Consider the following 17,471-nt stretch of genomic DNA (forward strand, 5'->3'; position numbering starts at 1 on the left):
TTTAAGCAAGGTTCACAGCAAACAGCTAAAAATCTTATCTTCTGAGGTAAGAACACAGAAAAGATGATTTTAAGCAAATGTCAATGTTTTAATGTAAAAGATGGTGAAGTTATTAGCATTCTTCCTAAACCCCTCTATTTTACAATTACCATTTGTTGTTTCTATGAAGGGAAAAAAAAGAAAAAAAAAAGGAAAAAAGTGACTGACTGCCATTTACTGATCTGTGAGGAAAGCCAGACTCCCAAGATCATTTAACTACCACTCTATTTAAATGTTCTCTTGAAAACTAAATCAAAAACACAATCAGGAGTATGAACCCTTTGTGAGGATCCTATCCGCCCATACCCAAACTCAACCAAAAGTGAGAAGGGAATAAGTGAAATCCCTCAAAAAGATATACAGCTAAAATGCATGAAAAAACACTCAACATTTTTTCCTGCAATGTAAATATTAACATTTGAACATTCAGACAAACATGATTTCTTCAATGAACAGCCTCACTAGAAGACACAGATCACATACATATCCACACAGATTCAGTTCTCATGGGTTCTGATATTTTCCATTGGCAAGACATCTGCCACTGAGGTGTTCAGTGAGTTAAACCACTGCACCAGCAAGTCAGGCACTTGGAAATTTCCAATTCATTTATGGATCGGAGTGGTTTTGTACACTATTGGACCTGGGAGAGGGATGGCATACAAGGTAACGAATTAAGAACAAGCTGTACCGGCAAGGAGAAGAGCTGGTGAGTCGGGAGGCTTTAATGCAGTTGTTCCCAAGTAAGGCAAGTATCTGGCAAAATTAGATACAGTGGCAGTATGATATACTCCTGGGTCTTTACCAGTGTCCTTTAATACAGCTCTGATTACAACTTATCTTAAATTGAATTTAAAAAGCATATAGGCTGTCTTTTTTCTTTTTTTTTTTTTTTAACTTGGGTATTATCAGATGGTCTCTCTTGTGTCACAAAGAAGGTACAAAGATGAGGAATAAAACAACCCTTGCATATCTGCCATCTCCATTTCTTTACTGTGTCATCTTACACATCAGAACAAGTGTCTTACTTCTACCTTCATGTACACAATGGTTTGGGCACTGGATTAATTAACTATTCCATGTAACACGAAAGGTCAACTCTTGTCACCAAAACTAAAGGATCTTCATTTTAAGTGACTTTTTAAAAGTGCTATAAGAGAGCACACTACATAAAATTTCCATGGGTAAGGGACAACTCAAATGCAGCCAGTCTTCCTCATGATTTATTATAATCAGTATTTTTCCATGCCAACTAACTTCCTACACTGAATAAGGGAACAAATTGTTTCTTACATAGTTCTTTAATAGCCGTTTCCTTGCACATAAAATTGGTGAATGCACAGTGAAAACACATACTGTTTTCACTAAGTTACTGAAGAGGCTGTTGTATTTTTCTGAGCAATGTAGACCAACTGTACATAATATTAGGAGAAAACAGTGGAAGAATTTCTCACAGGACTGAGATTTTACTATGCACTGCAGCCAACAGATGACCTTTGGCACGGGCTTTACTTCAATAGGGAAAACATTTACTCTGAATAAACAAAGCCCAACTGTAAGCCTTGAATTCATAGATTCAAACTACCACCACTACTTCGACACAAAAGCGTAAGAAATTGAAGAAGCCAGCCAAATGATAGTAAAATATCCATCCCATAACAGTATTGAATTTAACTACTTCTGAAATCTCAAAAAAGAGTTTCAATTCTGCTTCCATCAAAGCTAATGGAAAAATATCACTGCTTTCACCAATGCCAAGCCCAGGTCACTGAATTTCTCAAAGCTGCTCTCATTAACAAGCAATCCGCCCATTTCAAATACAGCAGAGCAGGAGGAAAATGAAGGATGTTATCTGTCTTTTAAGCATCCTTTCCCTATTTTCATACCTAAGCCAGGTAAGAGACCTCACTGAAAGCAAAAATTCACAGGCAATTAAAACTCCTTCAGTGATCAATGATCTGATTTTTACATGTAAATGCATGAAGTAAGAACCATTCCTGGAATATAACAATCTACTGTGGTCAAAACAAATACAGGATTTAAAACATCTCTTCTGTACTATGAAAGCACATGAACTTGAGTTATTTTAGAAAGATTCCAGAGATTTCTCAATAAAACTATCCTCTTGCATTAAGTATCCAAAATTACTATATTCATCAATAGTTTTCTGAATACTAGTCTTCGTTCCAAACTAGATTAGGACCACCAAAACTAGAAAAACAACTAAAGATCAAGACAAGAGTTAAACTCACTTTTAGTAAAATAAAATTTAAATTTGAAAAAAGAAAATCATAAGGGAAGTCTGAATCACTGGGATTTGGAAGATATAAAAGTTCTGTAAGATAACATTATATACCTCCATGGGAAGAATGAGTTCCACAGCAGATATAAGGAGTTGTTAAGTGAGCTCATACTACCAAAAGCAACGTGAGAAACAGTAAATATGAGAAACACACAACTCCAAACCACAAAGCTAAATAATCACATCCAAAACATGCATCACCATCATTGTTAGATATCAGAGACAAAAGGTATCTTATTGAGTGTTATATGATCACGCAAGTTAAGGATGAACACAAAAGCCTAGCTAACATCACTCCAGAAGATACACCAAGCTCATTTGGATTCTTTTACAGTTAGAATCCTTTCAGATGGCCAAGGATTTTGTCACTGAGAACAATGGGAGAGCGATCATACGAATACTATATGCCTCAGTTTTCCCTTTGTATTTATCTACTTAAAGACAAAAAGCAAAAAGTAATCCCAAACCACTTACAACATGTAACTCACAGCAAGGGAAGAGAGAGCTCTAACACACTACTGGTGCTGCAAAGGCAACTTATAAGATTCAGGTAGGAATTTTTTCTTTTCCCCAAGGCTACTTTACATTTTACACTGTAAATACAGTGTTTTTATAATATCACCATATATTCTGATAATAAAAGAAAGCAATCAAGGAGTGTGCATTCTTTTTCCATATTTATGAAGAACACATGCTTCCCAAAAGGAAAAACATAAGCAATTTTAACTGTATCAATTTATTAAATGATCTGTCAGGAATATGTTTTGATTCCAAAAAAGCCCATGAAAACAGAAAATTGCTCAAGACCAATAAAACAATTCAAGCCTCCAGGTAATTCTACCCCACAACTAATATACTGTTCGGCATGGGGCTGGAGGGCCGGGCCCAGAGAGTGGTGGTGAACGGGGCTGCATCCAGTTGGTGGCCGGTCATAGTGGTGTCCCCCAGGGACCAGTGTTGGGCCCAGTTCTGTTTAATATCCTTAATGATGATTTAGATGAGGGGATTGAGTCCACTATTAGCAAATTTGCAGATGACACTAAACTGAGGGGGAGTGTCAATCTGCTGGAAGGTAGGAGAGCTCTGCAGAGGGACGTGGACAGACTGGAGAGTTGGGCTGATTCCAGCGGGCTGAGGTTCAACAAGGCCAAGTGCCGGGTCCTGCACTTTGGCCACAACAACCCCCTGCAGCGCTACCGGCTGGGCACAGAGTGGCTGGAGAGCAGTCAGGCAGAAAGGGACCTGGGAGTTTGGATTGACAGGAAGCTGAACAGGAGGCAGCAGTGTGCCCAGGTGGCCCAGGTGGCCCAGGTGGCCAATGGCATCCTGGCCTGGATCAGGAACAGGTGCAGGGAAGTGATTTTGCCCCTGGACTCAGCGCTGGTGAGGCCACAGCCAGAGTAGTGTGTCCAGTTCTGGGCCCCTCAGTTCAGGAAGGATGTGGAGGTGCTGGAGCAGGTCCAGTGAAGAGCAACGAGGCTGGTGAAGGGACTGGAGCACAAGTGCTATGAGGAGAGGCTGAGGGAGCTGGGGTTGTTTAGGCTGGAGAAGAGGAGGCTCAGGGGAGACCTCCTCACTCTCTACAACTCCCTGAAAGGAGGTTGTAGCCAGGTGGGGGTTGGTCTCTTCTCCCAGGCAGCTCTCAGTAAGACAAGAGGGCATGGTCTTAAGCTCTGCCAGGAGAGGTTTAGGTTAGATATTAGTAAGAAATTCTTTACAGAGAGGGTAATGAGGCATTGGAATGGGCTGGCCAGGCAAGTGGTGGATTCTCCGTCCCTGGAGGTTTTTCAGATGAGACTGGAGGTGGCACTCAATGACACGGTCTAGTAACCATGGTGTAGTGGATCAAGGGTTGGACTTGATGATCTCAAAAGGTCTCTTCTGACCCAGCTCATTCTATGATTCTATGAGCAAAAAAGGCTCAGCTATTGGGTATCATGCACAAGGCTGTTGTAAAGACACCTGTAGGCACCCAGCTGTGTCCCTGGAGAACTACCTGCTGCCACAGCCTCTGAATACTTCGAAGCTTCAGATCACTGTAAGCACTTCTTGCACCATAAATACACTCCTGCTACCCAGCACAACAGAGCAAAACAGCCCTGACATGGATCTAGGTCTGGCTGTCACTTCTGCTTAACACTGTTGTTTCCAGATGCCTTTGCCATTCCAAGACCAATGAGGTGCTGCTGTCAAAAAGACCAGAGGAGAAAACAGAGATGTTCAGTCTCCCCATTTAATGCCTGGCCCACAACTCCTTACAGCAGGGGCTCTTTTGGTAACTTAGACATGTTTCCATGTCTAGACCCAAATTCCAGTACAAAGCAAAAAGAAGCAGACTATTCTATGGGCAGTTTCCATTATGTCAGGTACAAAAAGAGCCGGCTGGGCAGAAGTAGTCTTCAGGCCTTCTCACAGAGAAAGCAGCATGTAAGCGAACACAACCTGTGATGTCGTTTCATATAGTGAAACTTCCCTTCTCACTTTTCTGTTGTTAGAGGACTTGCCCACTTATCTTTCTTACCTTTATAGTGTATTATTATACAATAATCTCATTCAAGATCAAAACAGAAGCAGCAACAACCTTTTATCTCTTGTCAACAGCCATGTTACTTAAAATTTAGTGTCATTTGACAACTCCCCAATTGCAGCTGCTGAACAATGCACGGATCCATAATTTCTTCAGTGCTTTACAACAACACAGCACAATTGCTAAGTCTCCGACACACATAATGAACCGTCCTTGCAGCTCCCTACCACAGCAGTTTAATACAAGCTCCCTCGTGTCATTCCTTTCCTCAGTAGCACACGTTTGAGTTTTATCATCTCAAAGAACACACACAAAACCAGGAATAGGCATGTCACTCTTCTAACAGTCAAGAATTCCTACACCCCATCTTATTTTTCAGCACAAGACTCAAGTGCCATTCTAGCTGCCCAGCTCAATTCCCATGGTAGCCATGTTTTACCATAACAGTACAGTTTTAACTCAAGTTACTACAGGTTATCAATTTGAGACCTCCCATGTAAGCATTTTTAGATTGATATCATGATGTTGTCAGGCCTTAAAAGTCCAATGGAGCTAGGGGTACTCAATAGTAGTGGTCTTACAAGAAAAATACGTCTTTCCAAAAACAAATCATAGAATATGCTGAGTTGGAAAGGACCCACATCAGGACCACCAAGTCCAACTCCTGGCCCTGAGCAGGACACCCCAAGAATCACACCATGTGCCCAACAGTATGGTCCAAATGCTTCTTGAACTCTGTCAGGCTTAATGCTGTGACTGCTTCCCTGAAAAGCCTGTTCCAGTGCTCAACCATTCTCTGGGTGAAGAACCTTTTCCTGATATCCAACCTAAAACTCCCCTTACTCAGCTTCATGCTATTCCATTGAGTCCTGTCACTGGTCACAACAGTGAAGAGATCAGTACCTGCTCCTCCACTTCCTCTCATGAGGAAATTGAAAACCACAATGAGATCACTCCTCAATCTCCTCCAGGCTGAAGAGACCAAGTGACCTCAGCTGCTCCTCACAAGGTTTCTCCTCCAGACCCTTCATCATCCTCATGGCCCTCCTTTGGAGGAGCTGTCTAACAGCTTAATATCTTTCTTATGTTGTGGTGCCCAAAACTGCACACAGGACTCAAGGTGAGGCCACCCCACTGCAGAGCAGAGCAGGACAATCACCTCCCTCCACTGGCTGGCAATGCTTTGCCTGATGCCCCCCAGGACACGGTTGGCCCTCCTGACTTGCCAGGGCACTGCTGACTAATATTCAGCTTGCCATGGACGAGGACCCCCAGGTCTCCTTCCACAGCACTGCTTTCCAGCACCTCGTTCCCCAGTCTATACATACAAACATACAAACCTGGGGTTGCCCCACCCCAGGTGCAGAATCCAGCACTTCCCCTTGTTAAACTTCAAACAGTTGGTGATTGTCCTCTGACTTTTCGAGGTCTCTCTGCAGGGCCTCTCTGTCCTTCAGGGAGTCCACAGCTCCTTCTAATTTAGTGTCGTTGGCAAACATACTTAGTATTCCTTCAAGTCCTGTGTCCCAGTCAACAATGAAGATGCTGAAGAGAACTGGGCCTAAGATAGAGCCCCACAGATCCCACATCAGTCACCAGCCCAATGTTACCCCATTCACTGCAACCCTCTGTGCCCAGCCAATTGCTCACCCACTTTGTAACGTGGTTATCCAGCTGTATGCTGGACATTTTGTCCAGGAGGATGCTGTGAGAGACAGTATCAGAAGCTTTGCTGAAGTCCAAAAAGATTACATCTACTGGCTTTCCTAGATCAAGTAGGTGGATTACCCAGAAATCAGGTTCCACAAGCAGGACTTACCCCTCATGAAGCCATGCTGGCTGCTGGTGTTTTTCAATACCTCCCAGAATAATCTTTTCCATGATTTTACCTGGCACTGAAGAAAGACTGATAGGCCTGTAGTTTCTGGAGTCCTTCTTCTCACCCTCCTTGAAAATCAGGACAATGTTTGCCAGCTTCCAGTCAACTGGGACCTCTCTGGATTCCCAAGACCACTCAAAAATCATTGAGAGAGGTTTGGCGATGACATTAGCCGCTCTTCGAGGATTCTGTGATGGATTGTATCACACCCCATAGATTTGTAGGGATCCAGCTGGAGCAGCAGATTCTGCACAGTTTCAGGGTCAACTGGGAGTTGATCATTCTCACAGTCATGGCCCTCCAGCTCAGGGCACTGAGACCCCCTTGGTCCATCATCCGTGTTGAAGACAGAGGCAAAGAAAGTGTTAAACACCTCTGCCTTGCCTCTGTCCCTGTCTGGGAGGTGACCATCCTCATCCTGTAACAGGCCTATGATATTTCTACACTGCCTATTGCTATTAATATATTTGAAAAAACTATTTGCTATTAATATATTTGAAAAACACATTTTGACAGCTGCAACTCCAGTTGAGCTTTGACCACACGAATTTTCTTCGTACAGTGGTAAGCAGAACCTCTGTATTCTCCATATCACTTGACCTTGCTTTCACTGGGAATACACTTTCCTTTTTTGCCTTCTATCCAAGAGAAGACTCCTGCTCGGCCAAGTCAGCCTTCTGCCTCGCCTGATTGACATCTGACATTTGGGAATTGCTGTTCTGGTGCCCTTAGGATGTGATGTCAAAAAGTGACCAGCACTGATGGACCCCAACACCTGCAAAAACATTCTCCCAGAGCACTTTACCTACTAGTTACCTGAGCAGCTCAAAGTCTGCTCTCCTCATGTCCAGAGCTGAAGTTTTACTGGCACTTTTCCTCCTGTCAACTTTTTTTCCTGTCAAATGACGGTGATGATTATGTGAAGTCCCTTCCTCAGATGTGATACCCTATCAGTCCAGATAAGCCTTTCAAATCTCTCTTGCAGAGTGCTCAAACAACTTCACCAAAAGCCACCCTGCCCCAGTGAGATTAACCTTCAGGTAAGATTTGTCATCACTCTAAATGCCTTTTTAAAAAGAGCAGTAGAGACTGCTAAACTTGCTGCTTTGCCCAAATTCTTAGCACTGTAATTGCATTAAATTTTGTTATTTAATCACCATCCCTCACCTACCAGCCAGTTTAACTGAAAAGCAAAAAATGTTCTTCATTCTTTTTCATAAAACACTGCACAGTATTTCAGTATGTAATCACCGCATTTCAGGCCAGCAGCAGCTGCAATTCCACAGTAAATGACACACACACCTAAGGTTACATACTCAGTAACCTTTGTGAAAGCACTCTGGGGTCCATCTCAAACACTACAGGAATCCACTGGGATTCAAAGCCCTTTCTAAATCCAAGATCCCCATCATTCAGTCAGAGCAATGGATACTGACAAAATTCGTTTAACTTTAAAATAACATTTGTTTAGCAATGACAGAATAAGGGTCTGCCTAAATTACAGAGCTCTATTTCATAATCCATAAGTATTAAATCTTTCATTTCTCAGAACTCTGAACCTCAGTACATCTTACAAGTATTTTTCATCTGCAAGCGTCTTCAGTTCTTCTGTCAGACACTCTCCATGTAGGAATATGATAAATTGATAACCTCTCCAAGAAAAAATGAAGAAGCATTGTGGAAGCAAGTAAAGTGTGAGGAAAATCATGCTCTGAATTCCTTGCTCATGGAAAACGTCAAACAAACTTTCTTTGACATCGAGTACCCAGATTTCACCCTATCTCCCTACAGTACAACTGTCCATGAGCTTCAGACATTTCTCAAACACAATCTGTCCACATGTCCAACCAATTTGTGCAAAAAAGAACAGTTTGAAGCTATAAATGAGAACTAATCAACTGCACAACTTGATCTCACCAGGAAACAAAGCATATGGAATATTCAGCACAAACCACCTTTGCAGATTTACAGACCAACCAGGCAAAAAAGTCAGGTCAAACACCGATTAGGAAAGCTTACATGGCTTCAGTATTTAATTGAAGTGAGACCTGCAACCATAAAGAGAAGGTTTAGCAACAGAGGAGCAAGCTGAAATGCAGTGTAACAAAAATTGCTTAAAAACTATCAAAACCCTATCCAGCCACCAGAAAACAGAGGCATAATTGCCTTGAGATGAATCAATTACTAATTTTTTTAATACAGGCTTTGAAGAAGTTACCATGCACATCACAAGGCTCTTATGATGGGCCTGGCTAATATTAATGTCTATTATAATTGCTCTACTACAGTATCTGCAAAGGGACAGAAACTAAAAAGCTGCAAGGTGACAGAAAAAGGAAAGCTTCCAGGAGCCAACACTCTTAAACAGTTCACCAGGCCCCTCTCAATATCATTCCTTTGTATTAAGCCAAAAGTTCAAGATCTAGAGTGCTGCCTGCATCACATTTTTCATTCAATTATATTTCATGGATAAAATGTTCAAAACTGACCTCTAATTTCAGAAAATAAAATCCCTGAGAAAACACCTAGATATCCAGGGACTAAGTGCAGAACTGTTGGGCACAACTGGCACTGACACCTCTTGCCCAGAACTTCAAATATGCTATTTTGGCCTCATGTTGAAATGAGGATTTGGAATTCCGATTTTAAGGGGACACAGCCTAACAATTTTCAGTAGTTAGGCTGAAGGACATAAAATAAATACTTCTGGGAGCGTAAAGCCTGCACTTAGCTTTTGGGAAAGAATCGAGTCTGAGGGTAAAGAAGTGATGAGAAAAGTAAGGGTGCTGACTTTAAGCTGCAAAGCTTTAAAATACTGCAAATAACACATAACCACCAACAATCAAATAACTTACATAAGTCAGTATATACTCTAGGACTGTATGTATATACTCTAGGACTGCAGTCATGTTGTTAAGCTTTCTTCTCTTCTGTATTTCACCCCTAAATGAAAACCACTCTCTCTTCTTTCATCTCACAAAATGAGAGCACCTTTTTTTTCTTCTGAAGAACTATTATATTTTCAGTATAATGTATTTCTAGTGCTTGCAGTATGACCTTTGTTTTTCTATCACCTTGTGACTATCAAGGAAACTGTCATAGGTTTACTTGTTCTAAAAAGCCAAGCAGGAATTTTTCCTTCCTCTGTCTTGCTGTAAAAGAAAGATGTCAAATGAGGGAGGGGGAAGGGGTAACTGACCCATACAAAAGAACTAACTGGCAGACCTGCATTCCAAGCTGATGGCCTTTCCTAAAACTGCAGGGAGGGGTGATGTGGTTTTTTTCTTCTCTCCTCCGAAAAGGGACACTTCACTTTTGCCTTAACTTAGGCAAGGTGTGTGTGTTGAAAAGAGTCCAGGGCCATTTTGGCTCTCGGCCTGGTCATCCAGCTGTTTTCTGGTCTCAGCTTGCCTGCACCCTGCTCTGCCCTCGGCCCGGACTGGCTCAGACTTCATCAGAAAGGTTTGGCCCACCTGCAGAGGAACTTTTTGGGGAGGGGGTCGCCCTTTTCCCTCCTCCGCTTCCGTGTTTTGGCAGTGGTTTGTGCCCATCCATGAAGAGGGGAAATCCTGGCCACAGCCAGTCGCAGACAGCTGATCCAACAGCGCCCCCTGCCAACCAACATCGAGCAACTGCAGGCTCTGCACCTCCAGTGATCCAACAGCGCCCCCTGCTGACCGTGATTAGAATTGCACCAAAGGACGGGAAGTATCGAACTGTTTCCTTTTTGGGTACAGGATTGTTGCATAGTTGCGTTTGTGTTCTTTTGTTGTCCTTCGAATACACATATATCCTTTAATAAAGGGCTGTTATTTTTTTTCTTTCTCCATACTTCCTCAACTGGAGTCTCTTAATTTCAGATTTACAATTGCTGAGAGAGAGGAGTTTGGTCTACCTCATAACTCATCCTCCTTAGCAAAACACTTCCGCCTCATTAAACTGAGACAGAAACTGATTAAGTTCAGTGACCGAATGGAAAACAACACTTTTTTTTAAAGATAAATTCTATTATTAGTAGCATCATTATTACTGTATTACAAATATTCAGGTTCCTGAGTTTACCAGAATAAATAATAGATTTTTTCATACCAAAGTATTTTCCTGGTGGCACTACTCTACATGGAGTAGTTCACTCCATAAAAGTGCCATGATTTCAGTTACTCCAACCACATTTAACCAGTGACACACATGATGAATCTGAGATGTCTGATCAGTCTAGTAAGGCACAGTATGAAAACTCAGCTTCAGAACTGCAGAAAAACAACAGTTGGAGGCCCAATCCTCACCTTGAGAGATAAGGGAGAGCAGTGCTGAGCCCTAAACTCAAAGACTATTGAGTTCAGAATGATGGGAATGCAAAAAGCCCACTGGAGGGTCAAGAGGTACCATTGACTGAAGGGAAGCAGATGTTTGGCAATAGGATTCCAAGTGTTGATTAAAATTTCAACTTTTCAATTAAAAGACATCTGTCTGAAGCTCCCAGAATAGTCAATTTAATTGTTTTCTGTCTCTGGAAACTCCAAGAAGGAAAAATAGCTAGTGAACTTAAAGCCTTCAATAGTGAGTGCAGAAACTCATAGAATTTTTCTTTTTCTTTTTTTTAGGGAAAAAAACTTGCTTACCCTTCTAACATTACTGCAAGTATAGTGGATTGGAGATACTACTGGCAGAGTAAGAATAGAGAAACGAACAGTAAGAGTAATCAGTAATTCTACTAAAGGCAAGAAAAGAACCTGTGAAGGTGAATCTGTAAGAGGAGACCCTTGACATTCAAACATAGTTGCAAGGAACAACTAGTATCTTCTATAACAGGAAAAGTGGAGAGAAAGGGTCTGAACGTCAGTCGTCCTTCTCAGGGAAGCGTGAATGACAAAAAGCCCTGGAGGTGCTGACTCCACATTCAAAGTTATCTGGGCTTCTGATTAATAACCCTTAATCTGTTTGAACGCGTATAAAGTAATAGAACAAATATGCAGGAACCTGTATCTGAATTTGCCAACTAACTTCAAAAGAGGAAAAAAACATAACCAAGAAAAAAAAGTGTAATGAAAGGGACGTGGTATATATTTCAAATAATATTTGAAAATATTTTAAATTTCACTTCCTTTGCCATGCCATTTATTCAACAAAGTTATTTGTAATAAGTAGGCTTTAAAATAGAGACACCCTAGCAGGACACAGGGTTTGCTTTTCTTTTCCAAACTCTTTTTCTTAGATCTTGATCTATGGAACAGATTTTGTGGAGAACATATTTCCAAAGTCAACAACTCTATTCTGAATAGTTATATATCAAATGACATTACAAACAAGCGCTATAATAAGCAACAGGTCAGTCAATTGTATCTATTTCAGGACTTCAATTACAAAATTAGCTGCTTCAGATTTTATTTGGTAAAGCCTGTAACACAAGGTACATGAAGGGATCAAAGAATGAAAAAAACGCAGCTAAGGGAGTGGAAATAAAGACTATTATCAATATGAAACACTTTATAAAGCTACTAGGGAATAAAAAAAGGGTGAAGCAAAATTCTAGTGGAAGACATCATGTTTGCTGCTACTTGCCTATTTCACAAGTAAAAACACACCTTTGTTTTTGGGAAGTACGCATCGCCTTTGAGGAAATGCACCAACTTCAATTTTTATAACCCCAAGTAAACTTCTAACCAAGAAAAACAGGTCTATTTTGTTTGAGTTTTTCTTATTCCAAAATTCCCCGACTGCAGGTGGTTCTCCAAAAACAAGCCAAATCCCTCACCTCTAATAGATGTTATCCAATCCTCATTTGGACTAATTCCTAACCAGCTTGCTAGTTCTTACCTTCTCTAATAATTTACTGCTTCATTTCAGCAATAGTTTGCCTAAGATTGTTTTAAGAGGAAGATCTGGCCATACCTGAGCAGACTCCCATGCAGCAAAGACACCCCTAGAAATGCATGTGGGTGAAGCATTCATGTACAGAGCCACAGCACAGCACAGGGCTAAGTTCTCAGAGCAAAGCTTTCAAAAGCATCTGGAAAACCACCTCGACCATTTTCTGTTACATTTCAGACTGAAGTTTTACAAAAGACTTCAGATTTGAAGATGTGCACCCAGACAGATCATATTAAAACGAGGAAAATCTCTGACAACAGGCTAAGCTGCACTATTGTCAAGTACAATCTTATTTGGGCAAATAAAACACCTTAGCACACTTCCCGAACTGCCATTTTGTCTCCCCCCCCTCCTTTTTTCTGCTTAAATGAAAGATGATCAATCACTGGAATCCAAACACAAGAGAAAGATATACCCCTGTATTGAGTTTCTGTGGCCAGGTTTTGGTAGTGAGGAGGCTACAAGGGTGGCTTCTGTGAGAAGCTGCTGGAAGCCTCCCCCATGTCCAGTAGAGCCAGGGACGGGCTTCCTGCCGCTGGCCAAGGCTGAGTCAATCCAGAATGACAGTAACGCTTCTGAGGTAACATATTTAAGGAGAAAAAAAGTTGTTGTGCAGATGAAAACTGCAGCCAGAGAAGAATGGAGTGAGAACATGTGAACAGCTCTGTAGACACCAAGGTCAGTGGAGAAGGAGGGGGAGGAGATGCTCCAGGCGCAGAAGCTGAGGTTCCCCTGCAGCCCATGGTGAAGGCCATGGTGAGGCAGCTGTGCCCCTGCAGCCCATGGAGGATCTCAGGAGTGCAGAGATCCACCTGCAGCCTGTGGAGGAGACCCACACCAGAGCAGGTGGGTATCTGAAGCAGGCTGTGACCCTGTGGGAGGTCCATGCTGGAGCGGGCTCCTAACAGGAACCTGCTGACCCGTGGAGAGAAGTTCATGCTGGAGCAGGTTTTTCTGGTAGGACTTATGACCCTGTGGGGGACCCACGCTGGAGCAGGCTGTGCCTGAAGTACTGCACCCCGTGGAGTACTTTGCAGCAGTTTGTGCAAAACTGTTGCCTGTGGGATAGACTCATGCCAGAGAGGTTCGTGAAGGACCCCACAGGGAGCAGGGAAAGGACTCCTCTCCCTAAGCAGCGGGAGAAACAACAACTGACCGCAACTCTAGTTCCCTGTCTCCCTGTGCCACTAGGGGGGAGGAGGTAGAACACAGAAGAAGGGAGGGGTGGGGAAAGGTGTTTTTGAGATTTATTTCACTTCTCACTCTCTTGCTCCGATCCTGTTAGTAATACATTTAATTAATATCCCTACTTTGAGTCTGTTTTGCCCATGATGGTAATTGGTAAGTGATCTCTCCCAGTCCTTATTTCAACTCATGAACCCTTTGTTATGTCTCGTCTCCTCTGTCCAGTTGCAGAGGGGAGCGAGAGGATACCTGGCATCCAGCCAGGGTCAACCCACTACAACCACACAGAGCTCAGTCTTAGTTATATCAGTACAGAAACAGTTAAAAAACATAAATACATTCTGTATCCAAATTACTGATTTACTGAATTCAAATTTTTGAAAGTTGTTCCTCAAAGATAATCTTCAAATGAAGTAAGGAACACTTTCATGTTCCATCAATCTTTCCTGCTTAAGCTTGAAGCACTATACCTTTCCACTGTATAAGAGAGTATGAGAACACTGAAGCAAATTTAAAATCCTTACGCAAAATTCTATGGACAATGTCAGCAGATGTCTCCATGCTTGTTTTGTCCTTGTAATGATAAATTATGCTACTTGCAAAGACCTTTAAAGATGACCGCTGACTTTTCCTCTTATCAACTAAAACTATATAGTTAATTCAATGGGAGGATCCTGAATCTACTGTCCATCTGTGCTCAGAATAACTGAGATCAAAACTAGATCCTTACCATACACATTTCTACCAGTTCAACAAATATGCAAAATGCCTCTGGCACATAAAACACTGCATTAAAACATGTTTTCAAACTCATAACCTCCTGCACTCTACAACAAAGGAGCACTTACTGCCATCGTCATCAGAGTCCTCACTGCTGCTGGGAAGCCGATGTCGTTTCATGATGTCCTTGGAAAACAGCAGGGAGCCTAAGAAGCAATGAGACAGCACTTAACCCAAGGTGATAACACACCATCATCAAGTTGTGTTTCTGATGGAATGTGAGGATTTACACAAAGGAAAACAAACAACTTTAAGCAGCAGCTGAAATATGAACAGTGAATCTCTCAAGGATGCTTAATTAGGTAGTCATCATATGAGCAGGTGAACAACACTGGAGAGTATCAGTGACAACCCCACCAATCCTTTCACCCCACAACAGAAGCTTATTTTGTCCTGAGAGGTCTTACAATCACTGAATATCTACAGTTAATGTGGTAAACTTCCTCTGCCCATTCTGACATTAGATTTGCAACACAATAACACTTTTACTGCTTGTGTGAATATTTACTTTGGCTAATATGTTTTTAGAACCATTTTATGCCTGCTTAAAATGCCAGATTTACAATATCTGAGATTAAAGTCATCCACTTATACATAAAAAATTAAACATCAGCAGTAGCAAGCCCAGTTTTCCCAGATTAACTAAACACGCATCATCTATGCCCTGGAAAGCACCACCCTCTAAGGTGCACGCACATTTCTAGCATCATTCCTAACACTAACTGTTCTTTGTGAATAAGATTGATTATTCAGAAGTTCTTCCAAACCATCAGATTTCTACCCATATTGAGTTCAACTGCACACGAGCCAGTGATGTACAGGGGAAAAATTCCCAATCTTTTTAACTGCTATTCTCAGGGTGCTGGTACTTTCGTGTGTAGTCTCTCTGGAAGAAAACCAAATCCAAAAAAATCAAGGAAGCTGTAAATAGCTAGTCAATATTGTAAAAAGCTATTAAAAAGTATAAGTTGAAGAACAGAAAAAACACGACAAGACAAGTGCAGAAAGGCATATCCACCATGAGTTAAACTGACAAGGACTCGACATGCACATCAAAACCCCTAAGTCTTTGCTTACCATGTATCAATCAAGATATCAACAAGGTTTGGGCATTCTGCTACACCTCTGGGGTACGGATTTAGAGATCAGATGCCAAAATATTTTTTTGCTTCTAGGTAGGTGTAGAAAATCTAACCTTCTTATTTTCACATGCATTTGGATTTCCTCAGAACCTCTCAACAAAACTCTTTTCATTGACCCTTCAGTATAAGAATTAACTGCTTCAACTTCGTTCACTGACAATATGGCTCATTGTAGGAAACTCAGTAATACTTTTATGAGACTATTTTACACACTCTTACAAGACTAATCCCCAAAATAAGGAAACCCAAAAAGCCTAACCAAAGCCTGACACTATTTCCAAAAGAGCACAAAAATATCTGCTCTTCTTAATATAAAAAGAAATGAGCATTTTTGAGGGAATTCATTTTAGCAAATCACAAGCAGCTGAACCTGAGATTCTATTTTACACTTCCAGTGAATTTGATATAGTTCTAAGAGCCCAAGCATTGCAGGATTGCCTCCTTTTTCATATTATACCTGCAAACAAAGGTAGGGGGAAGTCTCCCTCCCACAGAGTGGCTTTTCAGAGTGGGATTTAATACCTCTGTCTTTGAAACATGTAACAGTTTGAGCCAGAGGGAAAATCCTGACACTAAAAGGTACAATCCTTGCTGTTTCAAAAATATCCCACTGGGTGTGAGAAACCTGTAGAAACAGAATCATAACAAGCATATTTTGGCCTAACTTTTATGAAGGTTTTAGGTTTGCAAGTGTGGGCAGCTTTTGACTTAGTTAAAAGGCAGGGCCTGCTTAAAAAGGAAATTATTCCAAGTGACGGTTAAATCTTCCTCTAAAAATGTGGCTAGCAGAAAAGCATCTTCAGCCTTTTACGTTAAAATGTCCACTAAAACGTGTTGCTAAATGCTACCGTAATTTCTAATACTCCCTCACAGCTACCCAAGGAGAGACAATCTATTTTTAAAGCCTGCGTACGGCCACTCAGACCAGGTCACACATGGCCGCTTTTATTGGACGACTGACAGGTCTCAGGATCCCCTGGATCTCACCTGTGGGTGAATCTAATAAACTTTCTCAAAATAAAGCAGCCAGCTGAAGAGCAGGAAAGACAGGGAGAAGTTGGCCGGCAGCAGGCACTGCTCACAGGTGCGCGGAGCCGCGCCAGTGGCTGCGGGCTCGCAGCCGCCTCTCCAGGGGGTGGGAAACGAGGTTTCGGGAGTCAATTCAAAAGCGGCGCCTCATGCTCACCCCGCTCGCCGGCCCTGGCCCGGCCGGGTGCCCCTCAGGGCGGCTCTCCTCCTCCTCCTCCTCCTCCTCCTCCTCCTCCTCCTCCTCCTCCTTCTCCCCCCACAGCGATGCCATCTCAACTGCCACCCCAGCGCGCGGTGACTGTCCGCACTGCGCCCGCCGAGGGTTCGCGGTAGCACCGCTGGGGCACGGCCGGCGCCCAGGAGAAGAGACGGAGCCGCCTCCTGGCCCGGCTGCCGCCAGGCTACACCTCCCCCACGGGGTGTTACCCTCCTGGCCAGCGGCCCGGCCTCGGCTTCCATATGAAACGGCACGGCTCGCCTCCTCCTTCTCCTCCTCCCTCCCGGTTCCCGTTCCCGCTCCTCCCTGACTTCGGCCGCACCAATCCGCTCGGCCCCGGCTGCAAATCAAACTTGGTGCCCCCGGCTCCGCTGCCCCTCCCTAAAACTCTGTCACTGACGACAAAGGCCACGGCATCTTCCCCGCCCGCCCCCGTCGCTACGCTGCGATGGAGGGGGGGACACGACGGCGGATCGAGCGGCAGCTCGAAGGAGACTTGC

General features: G+C 42.7%; 1 protein-coding gene across 5 annotated transcripts in view; it reads right to left on the reverse strand.

Moving 5' to 3' along the window:
- JADE1 (jade family PHD finger 1) overlaps window positions 1-17,471 on the reverse strand; it is a 52,614-nt gene that overhangs the window by 26,141 nt on the left and 9,002 nt on the right. For 3 of the 5 annotated variants that reach the window (XM_032684844.1, XM_032684848.1, XM_032684847.1), the window contains exon 2: window positions 14,652-14,729. In XM_032684844.1, the coding sequence (XP_032540735.1) occupies window positions 14,652-14,729 (78 nt within the window). Of the gene's footprint in view, window positions 1-14,651; window positions 14,730-16,712; window positions 16,878-16,911; window positions 16,942-17,471 lie in introns of those variants that run through there. The other 2 variants (XM_032684846.1, XM_032684849.1) reach the window with 2 other exon arrangements.

Source organism: Chiroxiphia lanceolata, chromosome 4, assembly GCF_009829145.1.
Source record: "Chiroxiphia lanceolata isolate bChiLan1 chromosome 4, bChiLan1.pri, whole genome shotgun sequence".
Lineage (NCBI taxonomy): Eukaryota > Metazoa > Chordata > Aves > Passeriformes > Pipridae > Chiroxiphia > Chiroxiphia lanceolata.